We start from the raw sequence: 26819 nt of genomic DNA on the forward strand, positions 1-26819 counted from the left end.
CTCTAAAGGTTACCCCCTGCAGGGCCACGTCTGTAAGACAACACCCACACCTCCACAGCCCTCCACCCTCCACCCAGCCTGGTTATCTGGGTCAGCGCACAGCTGCACAGGTAGTCTCTCCTCTTCACATCTCACATTAATGGGATGCTCTGTTAGTACGGCGCTGGAAAACACTTAAGACTGAGTCATGGGTCATTGCTGTTGTCTACTCTGCAACCCTAGCCAAGGTCCTGGGAGGGGAATCTGAAGATACATCGGACAACGAGGTTAAAAGGTATTAACACAGAACTTTACTATGGGTGTTCGGCCTTGGACATTGATCCTGACGGTGTCTCTCTGGTAGGACATGTGCTGCTGGAGCTGACATATGATCGCTCTGCCTTTTTTTGCATCTTTGCTGAATGTTACTTTGGGACACAGATGGTTTTGGGAATTTAATCAATCATATCTGCTGAGAGGTGATTTGATGCTAAAATTAGGTTTGATAGTGACTCTGTGAAGGACTCTCAGATGGTACTGTCTACCCAGTCATTACATGTGTCATTACTTTTGAAGTTATTTTCTTCCTGATCACACAACAGGCATCGCTGAGATATTATGGTAATATATGATATGATTAGAGGTCTAAACAGTATATCAGAGGGGTACATAAATGATCTTTTATAAGAGTGTAGGTAACTGAGATACAGTGAAGTTACATAGAGAATAGTGAATCTACAGAGGCAGCTCACTACAAACCTGGATTATAGACCACTAACAGGCAACACTGTCTCTTATCAAATACACATCAGACGCCATCATTGGAGGGGGTGGGGGGGTGGACAAAGGTGTTTTACTCTGTTATCATGTCTCACCTCTGAAAGGGAGAATTAGACACAGAGCGGGGTTTTGCTTGTGCAGCGTCTCCATGCTGAGTTAATTGCTGCACATGTATCATGCCGAGAACACTATTCATTTACACAAACATCTCACATCCTGAGAGCTCCAATCCAAAACAGGGCAGAAGCCCTCCTGCAGTCAGTCTATCTCCCTGAACAATGGATTTCCTGCAAGTTCACAATAAAAGGCCTAACGGCATCCCTGCTGCAGTTTGCTATCAGCTGGTTATTTTGTAGAGGGGCTGAATGTTATAAGAGCTTCAAATCAAGCCAGGACGGAGAGAGCTGCTGCTGGTCTGTATTGTGGGCTCACTGGAGGACTGTCTCTTTGTCATTCACAGTCCCCACCTCACATCCCTCCCTCCCTCTCCCTGTGTCAGTACACTCCCAGTGAGATCAACATATTGGGTTCTCCGTGGGGACTGGGCTGGTGTCTCTAGAGTCTCTCTGTGTTCTTGGAGAGGCAGGTTTCTCACAGCAGGTTTCTCTTTGTCATTATCTCCCCAAGGTGAGGAGGAGAGCCTGGCCGTCTGGGAGACGAGACCCAGATCCCTGGGATGTGTCTGCAAGCAGCCCCTCTCTGTCCTTCTGCTGAGGATCACAGATGGTGGCTGGAGCAAGGTGCTCAGGTCGGCTGGGAGGGAAGCGTGCTGACTGAACACTCCATGAGGAGCTGTTAACCACCATACAACAGCACTGGCTGTGGCCTACTGTTACTGCAACCCTGCTGGTATCTACAGGATGAGTCTGTTACCCTGCTGGTATCTACAGGATGAGTCTGTTACCATGCTGGTATCTAGAGGATGAGTCTGTTACCGTGCTGGTATGTACAGGATGAGTCTGTTACCATGCTGGTATCTAGAGGATGAGTCTGTTACCCTGCTGGTATCTACAGGATGAGTCTGTTACCATGCTGGTATCTAGAGGATGAGTCTGTTACCCTGCTGGTATCTACAGGATGAGTCTGTTACCATGCTGGTATCTAGAGGATAAGTATGTTACCCTGCTGGTATCTACAGGATGAGTCTGTTACCCTGCTGGTATCTAGAGGATAAGTATGTTACCCTGCTGGTATCTACAGGATGAGTCTGTTACCATGCTGGTATCTACAGGATGAGTCTGTTACCATGCTGGTATCTAGAGGCTATTTTGTCCTGTAACAGCAGACCTTTCGAGAGGGAAACTTGACATGGTGGTCTGGAGTCTTGGCTGGCTAATCGTGACAACCCATCCAAGTGTTTCTGTTGAAACCTGTTTATGTTGTCCTGGTTAGTTAAAACTGGTTTGACTGTAAGGTAAAGTGTGGATTTCATACATTCAAGTGGTTTTGTAAAAGTCCAAAATATAATTAGATTACTGAGTGTTTGCCCATAGACACAAAACACCAAATCTCTCTCCCTCTCTCTTTCCCCTCTCTCCACTCTCTCTCTCTTTCTCTGATTGGCTTCCCTGGACTTCTCACAAGAGATGTTTAAGGATTGAATTGACACAGCACATTATGACAAAATATCTGCACACTGGCTTTGATAATTATTTGATTAGTGCTCAATCAAAACTCTGCCTTCAAGCAATCACTGCATATCAGTATGAGCACACTTGGAAATTGCAATTCAGAGACTGATTTGCTTGACCGTTTATGATGATTATTTAATTGTGGATCTTAAAAAAAAAAAAAAGTTTTTTGTTGACTTGACCTGAAATCACGCAAGTACTGTAGAGGAGTAGTACTGTAGAGGAGTAGTACTGTAGAGGAGTAGTACTGTAGAGGTTCAGAAGCAATGCAGAGATGCCTTGGTGTGGAGGAGTGTGTGTGCTGCGTTGGCATGCTGGGATGTGTTCCCTCCTCTGAAGGAGTGTCACACACTCACACACACGCACCCCTGTCCCCTGACCCCCCCTCATCTCCAGGGCCCCCCCTCCTCCACACACACACACACTTACTCACACACACACACACACTCACACACCCTCAGTCCCTACTGCATGACGAGAACAGTAACATCCCCCAGGCTGATCACAGCCTTGCTTGTTGAGACCGCTAGCACAAACCTCTCCTCTTGCCAAGCAACTGACAACATTGTTTACATTTTCCACTCAACACTTCCCATGATGATTTCAGATGAACTGTGTCACTTTCTTTTTCTCTCAATCCAGCCTTTTGTGAGACGACACCCTTGAATTGGTTATCCTCAACTTGAACTGGTTTTAACTTTTAAAACTTGTAATCATGGTTTCAAGGGGTCATGGCCAGCCCTGCCCTGTCCTGCCCAGCCCTGCCCAGCCCTGCCCTGCCCTGTCCTGTCCTGTCCTGTCCTGTCCTGCCCTATTCTGCCCTGCCCTGCCCTGCCCAGCCCAGCCCTGTCCAGCCCAGCCCTGCCCTGCCCTGCCCTGCCCTGTCCTGTCCTGCCCTATTCTGCCCTGCCCTGCCCTGCCCTGTCCTGTCCAGCCCAGCCCAGCCCAGCCCAGCCCTGCCCTGTCCTGCCCTGTCCAGCCCTGTCCTGCCCAGCCCTGCCCTGCCCAGCCCAGCCCTGCCCAGCCCAGCCCAGCCCTGTCCTGTCCTGCCCAGCCCAGCCCAGCCCAGCCCAGCCCTGCCCTGTCCTGCCCTCTGCCCAGCCCTGCCCTGCCCAGCCCAGCCCAGCCCTGCCCTGTCCTGCCCTCTGCCCAGCCCTGCCCTGCCCTGCCCTGCCCTGCCCAGCCCTGTCCTGTCCTGCCCTCTGCCCAGCCCTGCCCTGCCCTGCCCTGCCCTGCCCTGCCCTGTCCAGCCCAGCCCTGCCCTGCCCTGCCCTGCCCTGCCCTGTCCAGCCCAGCCCTGTCCTGCCCTGCCCTGCCCTGTCCTGCCCTGTCCAGCCCTGTCTTGCCCTATCCTGTCCAGCCCAGCCCAGCCCAGCCCTGCCCTGCCCTGCCCTGTCCTGCCCAGCCCTGTCCAGCCCTTGCAGAAGCCTTCACCCTCTGTCCCTCCCTCTGGCTGGCTGGCTGGTTGGGGAACGGTTGTGGCCTGGCCAGCTCATGTCGGGGGAGGAGGAGGTGCTCTGACTTGTTCCATGCCCCGCAACGCGCCACAGCTTCATCTGACACTACTGGATGAGTCTGATCGCTAAAAACCTTTCCCATGCCTCTCCACCCTGCTGCAGGGTAGTGTGGAGGAGGGGGGGGTGTGCCACTGCCCTGCAGCAGGGTAGTGTGGAGGAGGGGGGGGTGTGCCACTGCCCTGCTGCAGGGTAGTGTGGAGGAGGGGGGGGGGTGCCACTGCCCTGCTGCAGGGTAGTGTGGAGGAGGGGGGGGGTGTGCCACTGCCCTGCTGCAGGGTAGTGTGGAGGAGGGGGGGGGGTGCCACTGCCCTGCTGCAGGGTAGTGTGGAGGAGGGGGGGGGGTGCCACTGCCCTGCTGCAGGGTAGTGTGGAGGAGGGGGGGGGTGCCACTGCCCTGCTGCAGGGGGTAGTGTGGAGGAGTGTGGAGGAGGTGGGGGGGGGGTGCCACTGCCCTGCTGGGTGATAGGTCAGGACCAGAAGGAGTCACGGGGAGCTGAATGACAGCAGGAGCGAGCCAAACCCTGTCCCCATGTCCCCTTGTCACCTTGTCCCCATGTCACCCTGTCCCCATATCCCCCTGTCCCCATGTCCCCATGTCCCCCTGTCACCCTGTCCCCATGTCACCCTGTCCCCCTGTCACCCTGTCCCCCTGTCCCCATGTCACCCTGTCACCTTGTCACCCTGTCCCCATGTCCCCCTGTCACCCTGTCACCCTGTCACCCTGTCACCCTGTCCCCATGTCCCCATGTCCCCATGTCACCCTGTCCCCATGTCCCCATGTCCCCCTGTCACCCTGTCACCCTGTCCCCATGTCCCCATGTCACCATGTCACCATGTCACCCTGTCACCATGTCACCATGTCACCCTGTCCCCGCCACACCCACTCACATGACTGCTGACACGGAGAGGAGGAGAGACGGAGATGGCAAGAATAAAAGGAGAGAGAGAGAGAGAGAGACTCAAAGGAAAGAAGAAAGGGCATTAATGAAGATGTATATGGGAAACAGGATGTGTCTGAGTGACAGAGAGCATCAGGCAAAACATTGATTGGCAGTGAGAGATGGATGGGTATTGTAGTGAACATCTGGTAATGTATCCGCTGTTGTGTTAGGGTAGGATGCATGAGGCCTCTGTCCTCCCTCTGTCCTCCTCTCCTCCCCCTCTCTCTCTCTCTCTCTCTCTCTCTCTCTCTCTCTCTCTCTCTCTCTCTCTCTGTCCTCTCTCTCTTCCTGCAGATGAAGAGAGGTTTTCCCATGCTTGCTAAACGCTGTCTATCCGTAATGCCCAATTAGCAGTATGGTCGGGCTATAAATAAACACACATCTGTTTGTGTCTGAGATCCACACAAATGACCATGTGTGTGTGTGTGGGGGGGGGGGGGGGGACAGAAGAGAGACGTAAACTCAATATATATATACTGTATCCATATTTTTAATATCCAGAAATGTAGCAAGTAAGAATGCGGAGCTGTGTGGGGTGAGTGAGCTGGTGAATAAAGAGGTTAGCAGGAGAGCTAGCGCTGACTGCGACCTCTGGGATGACCTCCACTCGCTCTGCAGGTTTGACTTGAGCGTCCTCTTGGGGGCTGGAACATAGGACAGGGCGATGGAGAGCATCATAACCCTGTTCTCGCTGCAGGGGAGGTGAGGCCTACATGGGGGATGTGTGTGTGTGTGTGTGTGTGTGTGTGTGGGGCCATCCCCTTGTTTCCCACCCTGAGCTGTCGGACTTAGCCAGCCACATGAGTGATGTTGATGTTCTGTCCAATCCTGTCACTGCTGCAGCTGCACTGTTTGTGTGTGTGTGAATCCCCAGGCATCATTCAGCCTCCCCAGGGGTGTTCAGGGTTGGTCTGTCCTCTCATATGACCACGCCCTGGGGCTCCATCACCATCATCCTCCTCCAGTCCAGAGGACATCTCTCCATCACTAACACACGCTGCAGGGACGGGCTGGATCTGCTCATGGAGGAGCGTCGTGTCTCTCCAGTCTGACTGGAGCGCAAAAGCCAGGCTGCAGGAGGCAGGAGGCAGGAGGCAGGCTGCAGGAGGCAGGCTGCAGGAGCGAGGCTGCAGGAGGCAGGCTGCAGGAGGCAGGATACAGGAGGCAGGATGCAGGAGCGAGGCTGCAGGAGGAAGGCTGCAGGAGCAAGGCTGCAGGATGCAGGAGCGAGGCTGCAGGAGCGAGGCTGCAGGAGGCAGGATGCAGGAGCGAGGCTGCAGGAGGCAGGATGCAGGAGGCAGGATACAGGAGGCAGGATGCAGGAGCGAGGCTGCAGGAGGCAGGATGCAGGAGCGAGGCTGCAGGAGCGAGGCTGCAGGAGGCAGGCTGCAGGAGCGAGGCTGCAGGAGGCAGGCTGCAGGAGGCAGGATACAGGAGGCAGGATGCAGGAGCGAGGCTGCAGGAGGAAGGCTGCAGGAGCAAGGCTGCAGGATGCAGGAGCGAGGCTGCAGGAGCGAGGCTGCAGGAGCGAGGCTGCAGGAGGCAGGATGCAGGAGCGAGGCTGCAGGAGGCAGGATGCAGGAGCGAGGCTGCAGGAAGGTCTGGGCCTGGCAGGCAGACAGCAGCCTTATTGATGACAACATCGTTCTCTGTGTCAACACAGCAGATGGGAGGCCCAGATTAAGGACGACTCGACTATTTATTTATTTTCTCCTGGCTACCTAGAGAGAGTCCATCTTGTGATCAGGCCTAAGCCTGTCCCCTGTAGTGGAAGCAGACATGAAACAAAGAGCAGATGCAGCCCACACACACACACCTCACACACACACACACACACACCTCACACACACCACCCTCCAGCCCCACTGCTGTGTCTCAGAGACTGTAAGCAGCTCTTTCTGTCTTCCTGTCTGTCCGTACAGAGACCAACCTTAAGCTCTCTGTCTTCCTGTCTGTCCGTACAGAGACCAACCTTAAGCTCTCTGTCTTCCTGTCTGTCCGTAGAGAGACCAACCTTAAGCTCTCCTGGATGTGAAACCCCATGAAAAAGGTAGTGTTGAAACTGGGAGTTTGAGAGGGAGACAGGGACTAGAATCCCAGAAACGTATAAGAGAGATAGGGGATGATCCCACCTGGGTACACCTGGGGACACCTGGGGAGCTGTGTTGTGTTTTCTCTCCTCAGAGGCACAGAGGAAAGCCCACCATCCAACTTAAGGACATGAACTAAGTGAACGACCTGCTCTGGACCCAGCAATGCACATTCATTTCCTCACTTTACCATTAACAACCACCAGAGCAACCTATCCAGTGCAATGGTGGTTCTCACAAATATAGGGAACTATTTCATGTCAAACGGGGCCCTTCGTCCTCCACATCCTCTTCTGGACTGTAGTCGTCACCCTCTCTCCGTCCACCACCGTGACCTGACAGGTCTTGTGATCTCTTTCTTCTGATTGGATTAAGCTGTCATCCTGGCACCAATCACACAACAGGATCACAAACAGCCGGTCGTCGGCTGAGCCCTAAGAAGATTTGACATAAAACAGCACAATGCTGTAGCCATATGGCACAATTATAACAAAGCTAATCTACCTTTGGCAGGACAGCAGCCGAGCCAGCTTGATCACCCAAGGGGATGGCTATTGTTTGCTGATTTTTCAGTATGTTTTTTATCGCCTGCCAGAAAAGGTATTATACCACACGTGTTTTTAACTCTCTCCACTAACTCCAGACTAAAATGTCGGTAACCTGTAGTCGACCAGGTTTGGAGGATGTGAAGAGAGTTTTATACCACAAGTACAGAATCAGTTGTTTGAGAGACATTGCTGCTGCCCCGATGAGGCACTTCTAACCTCTGCTTCAGTTTCATTTTCTAAGTTTTACCGGAAGCAAAGCCAGAGATAACAGCCTTGTTTCTCTTTCTTCCTCCTGTCTCAACTGATCCAGTTTCCCCCAGAAGCTTACACATTTCTCAGACATATCTCCTGGAGGTTCTTTGTTGCTCAGATATTGGCTGATTCTCATTTCCTGCTTTTAACTCAGTATCATGTGGAGTTCTCCTGCAGGCTGACTGGAAGTCTCCACACTGTGCTTTGTAACCCTCCTCTGTTGGTACTGACATCCTAGCTAGAGCAAGGCTCAAGGAGGACGTCAACATCCCTGTCCTGCCCACCTGCTGGAAGGTGTTGAACCGTGTGGAGTCAACATGCAACACCAGACTCTCCTTCCTGTTACAAAAAAAACTTAGGGAACCATGTTGTGCACACTAATGCACACCCAGGTACAAACACAAGACACACTGACAACACACACAACCGACAGCACACACTTGCAACACACACTCTCAGGCAGACAAATAGACCAACAAACACGTACACACACATACACACGACAGGGAATAATTCATGAGGGATTCTCACCCTCAGCCTGGGGAGTAGCCGTTCTCAACTGAAAACAGAAATCATTACTACAGATGGAGTAACATCAGAATCTAATATCTCACATCTAAGGAACGCTGTCTCAACCTTTTCTCACAGCCCCCCCCCACCTCGGAACGCCTGAAGGCTTGACGAGCCGTAGAGAGGAGGAAGGAGTTGTCTCACGATGTTCGTCTTCTCAGAACACAATGAGGATGGTGTACTCAACCACATCACAACAAGCAATAGCAAGCTGGCAAGTTCTAACACACCAACACACACACCTACACACACAAGAATGCAGACACAAGTACCTAGTGAAGAGTAAACTTTTCCCATCGGGCATGAGAAACCTTTCAACGTGTGGCAGTCTCACACCTTCCCCTCCCTTGTTCATCCACACAACAAGGTTACTGAGTGCCTGGGGTGGGGAGTATTCAGGGGTCAACCGCCCACAGGGGCACAGGACGTCAGTGCTCAGGGGTCAGAGGTCAGCTGCTCTCAGAGGAGACCTGTCTGTCGCCCCCTGCAGTCTCGTCGGACTGCACGTCCCACAATGTCGCCTCGATGTCACCTCCATTAACTGGACTGATGTCAGATTACCAACCACACATCGCCATCTGTGAATGACTTTAGCTTAAGCTGTGTTGTTCTGTAGCAAGACTGCCTCATACAGAGAAGCAACAAATAACCACCCAGAAAATGGCTTTTCCTCCATCCTACCGGATTGTTATGTTGCCGTCCAAACATGATTAGATAGAGAGGAAAACCAAGCAACCTCCGACATCTGCTGGGGGTTTGAAGAGCAAGGGCAGTGTTTAAACCCTCCACTCAGAGATATCTGTGTTTGTGCGCTTGTGAGGCTCTGACTGACAAAGCCCTGGCCTTCCCCCCTCGACGCCCGTCACTCTGCACCCACTCAGAAACTCAGACAGGATTCCGGGGAGGAAGTGGGCCAGAAAAAAAGCGACACTCCATTTGATGGAAGGTGCTCATGTGTTTCTGAGGGAGACAGAGGTTTTTTCCGCCTCCCATGGATCTTAAAACGCAGCCCTCAATAAGCTCCTTGTAGTGCAAATCGCATTTTAATTAGGTCTATCCCTGGCTAACAATCTTCTCTTCCTACGTCCGACCCACAGGGATTAACTACCGGGGTCGCATCCACCTAATCCGGATCAGACTCCCTCATGGTTTGCCCTTTAACCCTCTACTTGCTGGTGGCTCTCTCTTTTATGGCCAAATCTACCCCCCTCTCCCATTCTCCTCTCCTCTTCTTCTGCCCTCCTTTCAGTGACCTGGTCTCCCCTGGGTTACCCCTTCCTCCCCTGCTCTCCTTTTCCTCCTCCTTCCTTTCATCTCTCCCTTCTAACCTTCCTGCCCTCCTCCTCTCTCTGATTCTCTTTCTGGTTTACTACATTCTTGACGTTCTTTCTTCTGAGATGATGTCTGTAGCTGCTAGTGCTCGGCTGGGTTCCAAACATGTTCATCTGAGCCTGTGGCTCGTTGGACTCTGCTGTCCATTACGGAGCGTCAGTCCCACCCACCGTCCACTGGAACCCTTTACTCCTGCGCAAGCCTTCAGACACTTCTCCACTGGGCTGCCATTGTTCTACATCTCCTTCCCCGCTGCCTTTAAAAGGCTGTTTGGATTTTGTGAAAGAATACATACATTATAGATTTAAAGAACTGACATGCTGGAGACAGTAGACAGAATGAAGACAGGAGATGGAGGGAGAGAGAGAGATTGGATGGGAGGGGGGAGGATGCACCCTCACACTCTGGCCCCCCACACCCCATTACGCTGTTATTAAACTGTTATTAAACTGTTATTAAGCTGTTGTTAAACTGTTATTACGCTGTTATTAAACTGTTATTACGCTGTTATTAAACTGTTATGAAACGTATTACACTGTTATTACATTGTTATTACACCATTATTAGTGTATTATAGTGTGTATGTGTTTGAGGATGTGAGTTTTTTATTACAAAATACACATAGTGCTAGTCAGAGGTCAATTGGTCATTAGGGGTCGACTTCCTTTTTTACAAACAGTCCTTTGTAGTGTGGAAACATGCCCACACAGCGCATGAAACGAGACCTCACCTCTACAGCTGTATCTTGCATATCAATATCAATATCGACACAAACCAGCAAAATCCAAGCTATACTCCTAAAACATCAACAGGAATTTCTACCTAGACGCTTTCAAAGTTCCTAATATACTCAGCAGGACACCGCTACTTAGTGCTACATTGTCAATCCGGATTCATGCAAGTGCCATGATTACAAGGTTCCAACCGCAGCCTTCTGTTCACAAGATAATGTTAAATAGCCTGAACTCCAACTCAATTGAGCTTGCGTTATGTAGTGTATGCTAGCGTATGCTATCTGGCCAGACACTGTGCGTGGGATGTGCTTAATCAGGCCTTATCTTCTGAATGGGCGTGTAAGCCACATGTCCTGGGCTTGAGAAGGATCATGCATTAACTAAGGAAGGATCGTTATTATAATACCTGGCAAACAAGTAGATTACTCAGGTCAGGATGGATTAACCATGGGCTCTTTATTCAATCCAGGAATCCCCCCTCCAGAACCCCGTAATCTCATTTTAATCCCGTAACCAAAATCTTAGGTTCAAATTAAGATCAGTCTGACACAGAGGCGACGCCCCCTCGTTTCAGGACCCCCATGCAGACTTCCTGGTGGCATATATGTAGCGTTCATGGAGCATGCCCGATTGTGAAAAAATACCTTTTTATTCCCATAAATATTCTTCCAGTTTAACTGACATTCTTTATTCTTGTAATCATCTTGATAATGTTTAGCGTTCGTACTACAAACTCATCTAGTTTCCTTCTATCAGTCCTGTGTGACAGCTTTCCTCAGCCCAGGACCTTGTTCTCTTTGAGCACAGTTCTGTTCAGCTCTCTCCTCTCAGATCAGCTTGATTCATCGAACATGACTCTGCATTTACTGTACATGGACCTCCACTTCCTGAACCCCCACGTCCTGAACATGACTCTGCATTTCCTGTACATGAACCCCCACTTCCTGAACCTCCACTTCCTGAACATGAATCTCCACCTCGCCCCGCTGTAGCTACATCACAAAAAGGCAGGCAGGAAACACACCCAGCACAGACATCCTGATTGGTTGGTACACTCAGACAGGCCTCCTGATTGGCTTGTACACTCAGACAGACCTCCTGATTGGCTGGTGCACTCAGAGGGTTTGAGTTCCAGCTCTAGTCGAGGGCGAGTGAGAGGAGAGATAAACAATGATAAAACCCTCACGTCACAAGGAAGGATTCTATCTCATTTCTAACGTCCTGGCGTTAGCTGGGATTGTTGAAGAAGGAGGGCACTGTGACAAGATTCTCACCCTGACACAAGAAATGGATTGTGGCCTGCATGTATGCGAGGCCCTGGGTCAGACAGGGTGAATTGACAGCAGGAACACGTGATCAAACTCCTACCCATCTAGATGGAGATTTCATGAGGTGGCAACTCGACACCATCATGTACATTACATTTACATTTAGCAGACGCTTTTATCCAGAGCGACTTACAGTAAGTACAGGGACATTCTCCCCAAGGCAAATAGGGTGAAGTGCCTTGCCCAAGGACACAATGTCATTTGGCACGGCCTGGAAGCGAACCAACAACCTTCTGATTAATAGCCCGACTCCCTAACCGTTCAGCCATCTGACCCCCTCCATGTCATGCTAATAACTCATCTCTTTAGAGTTTTGCACTGTTTGTTTCTACCCTCAGGGTCACAAACAACAGTTGTGCTTCTGGGAACTTGGCCCTCACTGCCTGGCAGGGTGGTTGTTGTGATGGCGGCTTGTTTCACAATAGACAAGGGAAGTTGGTCTGTCATTTCGAAAACCACAAACATAATTATGGTTGGTAGGCTTGCTAGTGAAACATGCAGACAGACTGGAAGCTTGGGGGAAAGTTTGGTCAGCGATCTTCCTTGGTTTCCCCTCCTCGTCAACAAGATATAGAGGATTCAGCTCCTGTCTGATTTCACCCGCTGGTTAAAGCTTGAAGATGTGTGTGTTGATATCTTGTTTGAAGCTGGATACTGATGTAGGCTCAAGATCTCTTCACATGATCAATGTGGCAGAACCAAAATCACATCAAATCCTGAAGCTCATGAGTGATATATTTACAGTAAATATAGACGAATAGATGTATTTTATAGACTGGTTCAGCTGCCCTTGTAAAGCTTTCTGACACACTGTGCTATCATGGAGTTCACTCTGTGGTTTCAACCACTAAGCCTCTTTTTAATGAAACGTTAGTTGATTGGAAGCTCACACTACTTCAGCTGCAAACCAAGAGTTCCTCCTTCTTTCTCAGGCAGAACAAGGACCATAACATTGACAGAAATCATGTCGCTGAAGCATCTTAAGCTTTCATAATCTCTTCGTTAAAGTACAACTATTTAAATGTAAAGCGTTCCTGGAAGACTCTGAGCACTTTTTTAATTAGCTTCTTAATCAGATTAAATAAAATGTTTTTCCGTGCCAAAATCAAAACAAGTTCTGTTGGAGTGGAGTCATGTCAGACAGGAAGTGAAAGAGTTTGGGTTAGGGTTAGAGAGTTTGCTAAGGTGAAGAAGAACTGTCAGACAGGAAGTGAAAGAGTTTGGGTTAGGGTTAGAGAGTTTGCTAAGGTGAAGAAGAACTGTCAGACAGGAAGTGAAAGAGTTTGGGTTAGGGTTAGAGAGTTTGCTAAGGTGAAGAAGAACTTGTGAGCTCCCTGAAGAGCTGAAGATGGAACAGGGAGTTCGGAGAGTGAGGGGAAGTGATTCTGCTGCTCTACCTGACTTTTACAATCAAATTAAGTTTGAGTTTGCAGCTGAATAAACCTTTGTGACCCCAGTGGATTGGTGTGTGTATGTATGGGCATGCATGTGTGTGTGTATGTTAGTGTTTGTGTGTGTGTGTACGTGTGTGTGCATGCGTGTGTGTGTGTTAGTGTTTGTCTGTGTGTGTGTGGCCCTCCCAGGGTTCCTGCTCAGTCAGGCTACCGGGCAGTGATGCCCCTGACACGCCCCCCTGCCAACCAGAGCCCCGTTGCCATGGCAACCCCAGCAGCACGCCGCAGCAGGACGGCTGATAGTCGACTTAAACCACTGGAGAGAGGCATGTGTGTGTGTGTGTGTGTGTGTGTGTGTGTGGGCATGTGTGTGTGTCTGTGTGTGTGTCTGTGTGTGTTTGGGCATGTGTGTGTGTTGCAGTCTATAGAGCCCCCCACCAGCATCCCTGCACCACACTGACCATCTCAGAGACACCATAACCCTCCTCCTTGACAACCGGCATCATCACTTCCAAAACAAAACAACTCCCTAAATCTCCGGAGACTGTTAGCCTAGAAACTGCGGTGGCTAACTCCTCAGAGAGCCAGGATCCTGCTGGTCCGGTCCCTGGGGAAGGTGACCCTCAGGTCCCTGGCCAGCCAGCCACCTGTCCTGGTGGTTCTAGCGTAGCTAGCCGGGCTCCCAGGGACAGATGCTAACACTAGCAGGGTGGCTAATTGCCTGTCTGGAGATGGCAAGCACAGTGAGGCTACAGCCACACCCAGCCCAACAGCACTGTAGAAACACACTTATAAAAACATCCTACCGGGTTATAGAAACATAATAAAGTAGCATAGAAGTCACCATACTCTTGAAGAAACACTATAATATTATTGAAATACTACAGTATTATTGAAACGCAACAGTATTATAAAAACACACGACAGTATTATAGAAACACACTATAGGATTGTAACACCAGGCAATTATTGTAACACACTTTTTAATAATAGAAACACACTATATTATTTATACCCCTATGTTTTTCATTGATATTTATACCTTACTCGACATGATATAGAAAGAAATTGACCTATTAAATACTATTACGAACTTACATCTTGTTTCAACTAAATAAAAAAAATGCACGCATACATTCATGTTTCCTAGTTCACACAAATTAGAACATCTCAAGGCAACGAATTAAAAGTTGTTTCCATGTGAACGCTCACACTGTTTCCCCCCTCTCCTCAGCGCTTCCCCAGACACCAGTCTAGCTGCTCTGACCAAGGGGGTTTGGCTGAATTGCAACATAAACTACGTTATTGCGTAACTAGTATCTCTTCCCACGTCCACACAGGAAAACTATTTTTTCCAGGCCAATTTAAATGTGTTCCACTAAAACACTTGGAAAATCTCAGTCCAAACGAACCCCTCGTCGTAGCAACCTCATAATAATGAGTTCCTTTAGAAGATGCTTTTATCCAAAGCGGGGTGCAGAGGGGGATTTGAACTCGCAACCTGTTGATGCAGCCAAACACTCTAACCACTGAGCTATACCTGTCTAGCCTCTGTGAACACATATGAGCGGTGTATTGTTGCGAGGGCCCCTCCTGCTCCCTGAGTATGGACACAGAGATACTGAATACTTGATAGGATGAAACTCTGTGGTTGTTTCAGTCAAATGCCATGTAAAGATATTCATATTTGTGACATATGTGTTGTGTTGATCTGATCTTGTGCCCTCACCTTGCATATGAGGACAGGCATCAAATCTAACGACTGTGGATTTTCTTATGAAGCACCACAACACTGGAGCTCAATAGACTGGATAGTAACCTGTGGGCACAAAAACATCCTGAACCAGCGACCAGCCAGGCTGCAGATCTATAGCAGCAGTCATCAAATTCTCTTGTGTTTAAAGTAAAAAATCATCCATCCAGTGAATGAAGGGATGAAACCGTTGTGTCAAGTCTGTTGTGTTGTGTTGTGGGTGGTGGTGACCCTGAACTGGGATTCTGTTCGACTCATTGGGCTCTCTCTTCTCTTGACTCAGTCACACTGTGACAATCTGACCTGGCATGAATTTATCTAGGGACACACACACACTACTCATATCATACTACTCAACTCCTACCTTAATCCCATCACTGGATCACCCACACCACCACTTGCTGACACACACACACACACTCACCACAGACACACAAACACACACACACACACACACACACACCACAGACACACACACCACAGACACACACACAGCCAATATCCTGTCTCCTGAAGACTGCATGTCTCAGCAGTCCTGCTGTTATACATCAGTAGAGCCCCTGCCTGGACCACTTCCAAGTTACTGCTGTAGACACCTAGCCACTGGAGGGGCCCTCTCTCTCTGTCTCTCTCTCTCTCTCTCTCTACACACACACACGTAACCCTGCCCCTAGCCCAAACAACACACACAACACTCTGAACAGAAGTGAACCAGGCTACTGCCGATAGGGGAAATAAACAACAGCACAGGCAAAAATAAATCCTGCCTCTTACTCTCTTTCTCCATCCCTCTCTCTTTCTCCATCCCTCTATTTATCTCTCTTTCTCCATCCCTCTCTCTTTGTCCATCCCTCCATCCCTCTCTCTTTCTCCATCCCAGCCTCAGGATGAGGGATCTTGTATCGCCCTGGCAGGGTGTGGGGGCAGGCAGGGGGAGGGAGGGAGGGGTGGAATCTAGAGCAGGGAGGAAAGGGGAGGGGAGCTGAGTAGGAGGGGTGGTGCGTTACATAATAGCTCAGTCAGCCAGTGAACAAACATGCTCAGTGACTCCAGGTGCCACTCACACAACACTGGCTTCACCCCCTCCAAACATCTAGCTGTAGACAACACACCACCTCAGCTGTCAGCCAATGAAATACTCTCATTCTCACAAATAAAGACAGACACATGCTTCGAATCCCAGGAATGATTGTGCCAATAGAGATCCTTTGAGCAGGCCATCATTACCCTGGCCCTGCTGTAGAGGGAGGAGTGGGTGGGCAGCAGACTGGTGGAGGATAACAGCCTCTCCAAGGAGGAGTAGAAGAAACCCAATCTGTCCACAGGGACGAGCCCTCCTGCATCACCACAGCCTTTCATCTAGCAGCTAATTAGGAGGAAATAAGGAATGACCACACAAGTACACACACACACTCATACACGTGTACACACACCCCAATGTATGAACACACACTCTCATGTAAACACACACATAGGAACACACGCACACACGTATGAACACATACTCATGTAAACACACACATCATTTGTCTGGGTTATCATCTGTGTTTCAGTTTCAAAGATATTCTTCTGGCTACTGAAGACTGGAGAGACTTTTCCTGCTGTCCCAACTGACGGTGGATCCAAGCTTTGTGCCAATGCTCAGAGAATTACAGTGTGTGTGTGTGTGTGTGTGTGTGGTAAGCGTATTGATGCTGCTTAGACAGTCTGTGGTCCCTCAGCAATCTGCCTCAGACCAAATGATGTGTTTTCACACTGCACAGCCATGCTAATGAGAAGGAGTGTGTGTGTGTGTGTATGTGTGATGAAGATACAGAGACCTATGTACTGTTAGCATGTCTCTGAGGGCTGATGCCTGAACATGTTGTCTGTGTGTGTGGGGGAAACAGAGAGCATCCTTCATGTTCTGACTGAAGTGTGGGTCTGCTGCTGGACACACCTGGGGGCAGGGGGCTGAACCACTGGCATACCCCTGGAATGGGCTGGACATACCTGGGGGCAGGGGGCTGAACCACTGGCATACCCCTGGAATGCTGCTGGACACACCTGGGGGCAGGGGGCTGAACCACTGGCATACCCCTGGAATGCTGCTGGACACACCTGGGGGCAGGGGGCTGAACCACTGGCATACCCCTGGAATGGGCTGCTTGTTTTAGAGAGAGAGATTTAGAGAAAGAAAGAGCGAGGCTGAAAGAAAGAGATGGAGAGGGATGCAGAGAAACAGAGATTGAGAAGGAGAGAGAAACAGAGATTGAGAAGGAAAGAGAGAGACACAGAGATTGAGAAGGAGAGAGATTGAGAAAGAGAGATAGAGAGAGATATTGAGAAGGAGAGAGACAGAGAGAGAGAGCGAGGTAGCAGGGAGAGGTAGCAGGAGAGGTAGCAGGAAGAGGTAGCAGGAGAGGTAGCAGGAAGAGGTAGCAGGAGAGGTAGCAGGAGAGGTAGCAGGAAGAGGTAGCAGGAGAGGTAGCAGGAAGAGGTAGCAGGAGAGGTAGCAGGAAGAGGTAGCAGGAGAGGTAGCAGGAGAGGTAGCAGGCAGGAGAGGTAGCAGGAGAGGTAGCAGGAGAGGTAGCAGGGAGAGGTAGCAGGAGAGGTAGCAGGAGAGGTAGCAGGAGAGGTAGCAGGAGAGGTAGCAGGGAGAGGTAGCAGGAGAGGTAGCAGGAGAGGTAGCAGGGAGAGGTAGCAGGAGAGGTAGCAGGAGAGGTAGCAGGAGAGGTAGCAGGGAGAGGTAGCAGGAGAGGTAGCAGGAGAGGTAGCAGGGAGAGGTAGCAGGAGAGGTAGCAGGGAGAGGTAGCAGGAGAGGTAGCAGGAGAGGTAGCAGGAGAGGTAGCAGGAGAGGTAGCAGGAGAGGTAGCAGGGAGCCGTGGAGATCTACAGAAGGGGCTAAAGAGCGAGTGGACCCCGTCTCTCCCAGCAGCCTGGTGTCTCACAGGAAGTCAGCATGTCCTCTGAGGGAGGACCTCTCCTACGCTCTCATAGAGCGGGTTACAGGAACCCTGGGGGCTCCATGGGAACTGGGCTGGGCAGGACTGTGGGAACAGGGTTTTGTGGTGAGGGAGAGCGTGGGGGGGGGGGGGGGGGGAGTGGTTCTGCATGGTATGCTTTGGTCTGTCTCTCATTGACCAGCTCTCTCTTCACTTCCTTCCCCCCTCCCCTTCCTCCTCCCCCTCCTCCCCCTCCTTCTCCTCCTCCTCACAGACCCCTTACTGTCCCCCTCCCTTCCCCTTCCATTCTGCTCTCCCTCCACTTCCTTCACCTCCCCCTCCTCCTCATCCGCTTCCTTCACCTCCTCCTCCTCCACTTCCTTCACCTCCCCCTCCTCCTCCTCCTCCTCCACTTCCTTCACCTCCCCCTCTTCCTCTTCCTCCTCCTCTTCCCCCTCCTCCTCCTCCTCCTCCTCCTCCTTCTCTCCCTCCCCTCCCTCTCCAGGGAGGGGTCACAGAGGGGGGGAGGGGGAGGGGGGGGGTGTCCCAGACCTTCAGAGGCGCAGGGGAGATGTGGAGACAGATGGTCGTGTTGCGCTTCACTGCTGTGCTCCACCACTGTGACCAAGTGACCTGAAAGACTTCCTCATCCTCTCCTTTCTCTCTCTTCTCTCTCTCTCTGTCTCTTTTTCACCCCAAAACTTTTGTAATGGAGGGTCCCTCTGAGTTTATAGAGAAGGATTCAAACCGAGAGAGTGACGTCTGGTTTTCTTGAAAGTAGACTTTAAGTTTGCTCTGTTAATGGAATAAACAACATATCCCCTAGTCCAGCTGCAGTACCATCGCAATTAAATTAAATTGTGCAGTTTTTCACTGTTTACTGAATTGTTCCTTATAATATGGGTTGAGATTATTTCTACTTTAACTTCAAGGACTCTACACGCACATGGGCTCATCTCTGTCACACATCCTGTTTCAGCAGCACGGAAAAACATCATTTCCAATTTCTGACGACCGAGAAAAATATTCTTAAATACACCTCCCATCTGGGCACAGTCCATCGCTTGTACCCTGGACTAAAGACCCATCTCCCCCCGTACGCAAGCGCCAAAAAAGCCTGATTGAATCTTCGGTGCCATGTCGGAGGAGAACAGACAGTTCTGGTTCGAAACAAATAATGGCATGTTTTATAGGGGATAGGAGGAGGAGTGAGGAAGAGGAGGAGTGAGGAAGGGCAACATGGGAGGGTTTACATTTACATTTAGTCATTTAGCAGACGCTCTTATCCAGAGCGACTTACAGTAAGTACAGGGACATTCCCCCGAGGCAAGTAGGGTGAAGTGCCTTGCCCAAAGACACAACATAATTTGGCACGGCGAATCGATCCGGCAACCTTCTGATTACTAGCCCAACTCCCTCACCGCTCAGCCATCTGACTCCTTCGTTAGGGGTTAGGGGCTATTTGCTCTCTATACTATTTGCTCTCTATACAAGAGCATGATGGGTATTTTGTGAGACGTATAACGGGCACGTCGAAGACGAGAAATATAGATCCTGGAAGTTCTGTTTCTCTCCCTCTCTCTCCAGCTCATATATATATATATATATATCTATACATATCTATATCTACAGTATATGCATCTGTTCTGAGTCACAAAGTGGAGAAACAGAGAATATAAGTAACGTGTTTTAGTGTCTATATTGTCATTATCATCGTCATCCTCCTCCTCTTCATGATATCTTACGATAAGCCATGACAGCGTCTCACACGCATGACTCCACAGTTCACCTGACTGTTTCACAATGCTGAAGGAAAGGCTGTTTTCAGATCAGCAAACATGAAACATCCTGACTTCTGACAACTTCAAAGAGAGCCATGAAATCAGGCGTCTGGGCAGAGTGATCTACTCTGACTGCAGTCCCTGTTCCTCTCTCTCCAGACCATCCATCCTCTCCTCCCTTTAATGGTACACTGGGTTTTTCTACTGGAGCTGTATTAATCTGAGATGACCAGCCAGATACACTCTGCAGAAAGCCATCCTTCTCTCTCTCTCTCTTTTTATCACCTAACCATGGAGCAGTAATATCCCCCTCAGTGTCTCCCTGCTCTCACACACTTCCCCGTAACCGTGACACCGATCTATCCCCCTCTACTCTCTATTCACACTCCTTCAATCTCCCTCCATCCTTCATCCACCCCAACTCCTCCGCTCTGATCCAATCTCCATCCATCCTTCCATTCGCTCCATCCATTCACCTCTATTGCCTCATCTGTCTCTTAAACTTTGACCCCCTATATGCGTTTTCTATATCTCCCCTCTCTCCCTCCCTCTCTCTAACTTCCTATCTCTCTCTCTCTCCCCCTTTTCCCTCAATCTCCCCCCTCATCCCAGGAACCCCATTCTCCCTGTTCTCCACCTCCCTCCCTCATCCCTTGTTTTGTCCAGGCCCCTCCACAGACACATCCATCCATATTAGCAGGAGGAAATGAGTGCATTAGCAGGGTGAGGATGGGGGTCTGGAGGAGACGACCCTCCAGGGAGACAGAGCCAGGGTAATGGAATTACCCTCCATTATCAGACCCACAGCAGCCCATTTGGAAGGGAGGGGGTGGGCAAACTGCTGGCCTGACAGAGGACCAGGGAGTTGCAGATGAAACCATGTTGTGGGAGTGGGCTGAACGCAGGGAGAGAGAGGGGAAACTGTAGATCTGCAGTCATGATGTCTGTTGTGGATGCTGGGCGAGGATTAGGTTATGTAGTCTGTCCGGGTGTCCTGAGGACACAATCCCCACCACAATACCTCTTTCTGCTCTTCCTGCCTGGTTAACGGTACACTTATTCATCCCTTCCTCGGGCTGATTCATCCATACTGTACATGGATTCATTCATGCGGTCGTTAATTCAGTTACCCATTTGCTAATCGATTCATCAGTTCCTCCGGTCCTCCAGTCTCAGATCCCAGGTTGAACAGCTACATCCAGCTCTCCACTAAGGCCTGTGTGTCTGCAGAGGGGACAGCTAGGTCCAGCTCTCCACTAAGGCCTGCGTGTCTGCAGGGGGGCAGAGGAGTCACATCAGGGGATGTGACAGCCTGTATTCATAAAGCGTCTATTCTTCAGGCAGGGACTTTGCTAGTCATCTGGGGTGTTGCTGCACAAGGGCTCTTATTTTCTCATCTCTGACAAGAGTATTCTTAGTTCCATTGTGTTAGCCTGAGATGCCTGAGACTCAATACAGGGCTGTCCATCGGAGAGAGGAGGAGAGGGGAGGAGAGAAGAGAAGGAGGAGGAGAGGGAAGGGGATGAGGAGAGGGGAGAGGAGGAGAGGGGAGGAGAGAAGAGAAGAAAGAGGAGAGGGAAGGGGAGGAGGAGAGGGGAGAGGAGGAAAGGGGAGGAGAGAAGAGAAGGAGGAGAGGGAAGGGGAGGAGGAGAGGGGAGAGGAGGAGGAGAGGGAAAAGGAGGAGGAGAGGGGAGAGAAGGAGGAGAGGGGAGAGAAAGAGGAGAGGGGAGAGGAGGAGATTGGAGAGGAGGAGGAGAGGGGAGAGAAAGAGGAGAGGGGAGAGGAGGAGATTGGAGAGGAGGAGGAGAGGGGAGAGGAGGAGGAGGAAGATAAGGAGGAGGACGCATGGCTATGATACGCTGGTGGGGTCTTCCTGACGGCAGCCGAGAGAAGATCGTCACACACATACACACACTACAGAGCCCACCGTATCCTTCCAGGACCAGTAGGACCCAACACCTTAATACCCCCCAAGAAACCCTTTACTCCCCAACAAGTCTCTTAAACCCCCTAATGTCTCTTCTCCTCCCCCTCCTACCATCCACCACCTACTGTAACCCTGACCTCATTCCACCACACTGGCAGCCCCAGGCAGAGAGCGCTCTCCTCTCTATTCTCTCTCCCCCTCTCTCCCTCTCCCTCTTTCTCACCCTCTCTCCCTCTTTCTCTCCTTTGCGGAGGGTGGTACTGGTCTCTGGGCGTGAGTGCAGCTGTGAGTAATTGAGTTTACAGATGGCTTACGGGCGTCCTGCACAGGGACAGCAAGAGAGAGCGCGAGAGAGCGCGAGAGAGCGCGCAAGAGAGAGAGAGAGAAAGAGAGAAAGAGAGAGAGACTCCCTGCGGCCCACAGTTCTGTCTGATGAGTTGCTGTGACATTTGGGACTGAGACTCTCTCCATAACACTGTCTGTGATGTCTTCTACTCTCTCTCTCTCTAACTATCTACTTTCTCTGTTTCCAGGTGTGATAGTGAGGAGCTGCTCTGCCAGGTGTGATAGTGAGGAGCTGCCAGGTGTGATAGTGAGGAGCTGCTCTCCCAGGTGTGATAGTGAGGAGCTGCTCTCCCAGGTGTGATAGTGAGGAGCTGCTCTGCCAGGTGTGATAGTGAGGAGCTGCTCTCCCAGGTGTGATAGTGAGGAGCTGCTCTGCCAGGTGTGATAGTGAGGAGCTGCTCTGCCAGGTGTGATAGTGAGGAGCTGCCAGGTGTGATAGTGAGGAGCTGCTCTCCCAGGTGTGATAGTGAGGAGCTGCTCTGCCAGGTGTGATAGTGAGGAGCTGCCAGGTGTGATAGTGAGGAGCTGCTCTGCCAGGTGTGATAGTGAAGAGCTGCTCTGCCAGGTGTGATAGTGAGAGCTGCTCTGCCAGGTGTGATAGTGAGGAGCTGCTCTGACAGCAGAGTTCCTGTGAGCTCTGCTGTTTCAGACTCGCTCCAGCGACCAGCAGGGTCTGTCTACCAACGTGAATGCTGACCCCAGTGTCTGTGTAAACGTGTGTGTGTCTGTGTGTGTAAACATGTGTGTGTGTCTGTGTGTGTAAACATGTGTGTGTGTGTGTGTGTGTAAACGTGTGTGTGTGTGTCTGTGTAAACATGTGTGTGCCGACAACCTACATCCTCACACATTCACAAACTCTGCTGTCACCAGATTCTGCACCCGTGGATGGATGGATGAGAAAGGAAGAGAGGATGAGAGGGGGGAGTCCACCTCTGCTTACCGTTCTCTGGGTGCTCCATCTCTCCGATGCTGCCGTCAGGCGTGGTCCTCTCATAGTGGTCCTCAGGCAGGGCCAGGGGCCCGATGCGAGGCCCGGACGACGACTTGGAGCTGGGCGTCTCCGACTCCTCCAGCCCGCTGTCATAGTAGCTGTGCTGGGAGGGGTCCTGCAGATCCTGCGCCTGATTGGCTGTGGAGAAGGTCACTCGGCGATGAGGGAGCTGTGATTGGTGGAGAGAGAGAGACAAGGGGGGGGTGAATATGAGTGCGATCGTTCGGCTCATTGGCTGTGAGAACAGAGGTACAGCGTGTGTGTGTGAGAGAGAGAGAGAGAGAGAGAGAGAGAGAGAGAGAGAGAGAGAGAGAGAGAGAGAGAGAGAGAGAGAGAGAGAGAGAGAGAGAGGAGTAGGAGGCAGCTATCTGAGTGTGTGTGTGTTTGATGGCTCTGCAATTAAAATACAATTAGCCTTCCCACTTATGCCAGTGATGTGGGCCCCAGCCCCTCTCAGAGTCCTCTGGAGAGCACTAGGACTGGAGAGAACAACTGGGACACGTTCACACAAACCACCCAGGTGCTTTATGCTCCAAAACACACACACACTTTGACATTTTCAAATATAGTAAGCAATTCAAAACCATAGTGAAATGCACTGCCCACACACACCAGAACTGCAGACATTGGCTTGACTGCAGGCACACACACACACACACACACACACACACACAGTCTTCAATGAAGATCTCAAAACCTTTCTATGAACCTCCACCTTGCATGGACCCTGACACACACACACACACACACACAGACAGTGTGAGTGCAGGGTGTATTGCCTCACTGTTAACTAGATCTTGTGTGACTGCCACAGCCAGGTGTGATAAAGAGAGAGCTGCACACAGGGTCCCCCGGGCAGCCGGCCGCGCGCCACACGCTCAGTCACCATGGGAAGAGACAGCAGCGCAGACTGGGGCTGAGAGACCTAGAGTCAAGCTGCCTGGCTGGACCAGCCTGGCTCCACTCTGCCTGCCTGCCTGCCTGCCTGCCTGCCTGCCTGCCTGCCTGCCTGCCTGCCTGCCTGCCTGCCTGCCTGTCTGCCTGTCTGTCTGTCTGTCTGTCTGTCTGTCTGTCTGTCTGTCTGTCTGCCTGTCTGCCTGTCTGCCTGTCTGCCTGTCTGCCTGTCTGTCTGTCTGTCTGTCTGTCTGTCTGTCTGCTTGTCTGTCTGCCACTGGGATCTGCCCTGACACGCTGAATAATATGACATGTAAAGTGTGTGTGTGATGGGGGGGGGGGGGGGGGTAGCAATCAGTCCAATTGAGGGTCCTGACTTCCTTTTCCTCCTGGTCCAACACACTGTCTTAATCAGCCTCTCACCAGACAGCTGTGTCTCCTGGGCAAAAACACACACTAGCACACTCTTCATCTCTGCCCTGGGTAGGGGCTGTCTGTTTGGAGTGTGTGGGTGTATGTGGAGTGTGTGGGTGTGTTTGAGTGTGTGTGTGTCTGTGTGAGAGAGAGAGAGAGAGAGAGAGAGAGAGAGAGAGAGAGAGAGAGAGAGAGAGAGAGAGAGAGAGAGAGAGAGAGAGAGAGAGAGAGTGTGTGTGTGGAGAGCTCATCAGGGAGACGCTGGAAATAGAAATGCCCGCTCAGCATATTTCATCCTGGGGAAACTGGAGCGAGCTTGTGTAGCTGGATCTACCCCCTAGTTACCACCCTACCCCCCTGGTTACCACCCTCCTCAAACACACAAAACTGGTGGTGGCCATCTTGTGTCCATTCACCAGACTAGCTTTTTTTAGAGGGTGGGTTGGGGGGAGGAGAGCCCTCTGACTGTCTGTCCACTCCTTATCTTTGGCCTTGCCACCACCTGTCCAGTCAGACACATGGCAGTGCGCCCCCCAGACAGCGTGGACACAAGCCAACTCTCACACGAGACGGACAGAGAAACAGTTCTTGTTTTCCAGCTCATATCTCCAGGGCTCGGCTGGGACAGGCAGGATGTTGCCAAATGAAAGAATAGGGAGGAGATGGCAGTGAGCGCTCCGACCAGCCAGATGTCCAGTCCTTCTGATAGGAGAGAAAGCCCTCCTTCTGCACGGCACAGCAAGATACCGTTAAGCTGCCACATTGTTCCATCTCAGACGATTGGATCAACACACTGAAATATGCAAGAATGGACACTTTCCAAAACCTATGTGAACTGTTTGTGAGACGCAGTTTGGTTGCTAGTGAGCTGTGTCTGTGTATGTGTGTTGGTAAGAGCGTGTGTGTGTTTGTGTGTATGTGAGTGTGTTTTTGTGTATGTGTGTGAGTGGGAATGTGAGTGCGAGTGTGTGTGCTTGTGGGGGCTGAACATGTGCGTTCCTCATTAACTCTCTGTGGGAGATAAGAGTGGATGAGGTTTTTTTGTGCAGCTTATAATAGTCTTTCTCTTTGGCTTTTGAGCTGCTTGCCATGATAATCAGAGAGAGAGAGAGAGAGAGAGAGAATGGGGGGGGCAGAGAGATGGAGAAGCATAGAGAGAGAGAGAGAGAGAGAGAGAGAGAGAGAGAGAGAGGGGGAGGGTTAAGGACATGGCGAAGAAAGGTGTGATCAGGACAAAATCTAGATCTCAATAACAGAACAGAGCATGACTGTGAAAGAGAGATATGGACATCAGAGCGGACAGGTGTAAGATTCTGGCCCCACCACAGACAGACTATGCACAACACACGTTATGCCCTTAAGAGAAAACACCACTCACACTCCAAAAAATCAATATTTACCCTCGCTCTTTCTTTACCCTGTACTGTTGGTTTCTGTACCGTGTCTTTCTCTCTGGCCTCCAGTCCAGGACAGAGCCTGCTGGTTATGACAGCAAGGCTGGGGGCTGTGATTGGCTCCCAGGGAGAGGGCACCTGCTGTTCTAAGTACCTGCACCAGACTCCTCAAAGGTAACAATAAGAAGGCCCACACAAAGGAATGCAGCGGGTTGTGGAGTGGGTCAGGACTGCTCCTGGCAGGAGCCTGGAGAGACAGAGACAGAGGAGGAGATGGAGGAGACGGAGACGGAGAGCTGGGAATCTACAGTTTCTGCACAAAAGTTTGTGTGTGTGTGTGAGAGGAACAGGTCTCTCATCCAGGAGAAAGAGAGAGAGACTCCTGTTCTTCCTGGAGTAAATAGGAAATAAACACATTTCCACATGCCCATAACACCGACACGAGAACCAGGAAGTGATGTCATCTCAGGCCACAGAGTTTGCGTGTGCTCCTCAGAGAGGATGTCAGGTTATGGGCATGACAGAGAAAGTCACAGCACGAGGAACAATGAAGGGCTTTCTATCACCTGACTTTCCAAAAAGCAAAACAGAAAATAAATACCTACACACACACACACACACACGTACCCATACACACAGACACACACACACACATACCCACACACACACACTCCAGTCCTTCACATGAACCTTGTGAAAGAAGGAAACGTGACCTTCATGACCACATGGGAACTTCTGTTCCTCAAAAAACAGAGATCCTCTCTCAGACCTCTAGCACACACACACACACACACCCACTGTTACTACTTTTTCTGGCATTAACTGTCTTTCCTCTGACTGTTGTGTGTGTGCGCAGGCCGTGCTGGTGTGTGTGTGTTTTCTCCAGTCAGGGCTGTAGTAAGATCTATTGTCCTGTAAATCTACTGAGCGCTGGCAGAACACACACAGCCAAGCATGTCACTGCTGTAGTGTGTGTTTGGACACACACACACACACACACCTGCACACACACACAATCATAAATGAAATGAAAACAGCTATAAACAGACAGCAGACGCAGCAGCATCCACCATAAATCCTCTCTCACACACACACAAACACACACACACATAAACCATAGGATGTTAAACCAAAACACGAGGACACACACACACACACACACACACACAGCAGCTCCTCCCTGAAGAGATCCTCTTGAGGATTCCTGTCAGCCTGCTCGTCTTCCTCACTCTGGAGAGACACTGGGGAGTCACGTCTGACGAGTGTGTGTGTGTGTGTGTGTGTGTGTGTGTGTGTGTGT

At 50.7% G+C, this 26819-nt stretch overlaps 1 protein-coding gene across 1 annotated transcript in view; it reads right to left on the bottom strand.

The window, feature by feature from the left end:
- The window catches only part of LOC124470344, a 62929-nt gene extending 39880 nt beyond the window's left edge, over window positions 1–23049 (bottom strand). The window contains exon 1 of the mRNA XM_047024189.1: window positions 22767–23049. Within this exon, the coding sequence (XP_046880145.1) occupies window positions 22767–23049 (283 nt within the window). The remainder of the gene's footprint in view (window positions 1–22766) is intronic.
- Window positions 23050–26819: the final 3770 nt, after the last annotated feature.

Source organism: Hypomesus transpacificus, chromosome 1 (assembly GCF_021917145.1).
Source record: "Hypomesus transpacificus isolate Combined female chromosome 1, fHypTra1, whole genome shotgun sequence".
NCBI classification, from domain to species: Eukaryota; Metazoa; Chordata; class Actinopteri; order Osmeriformes; family Osmeridae; genus Hypomesus; species Hypomesus transpacificus.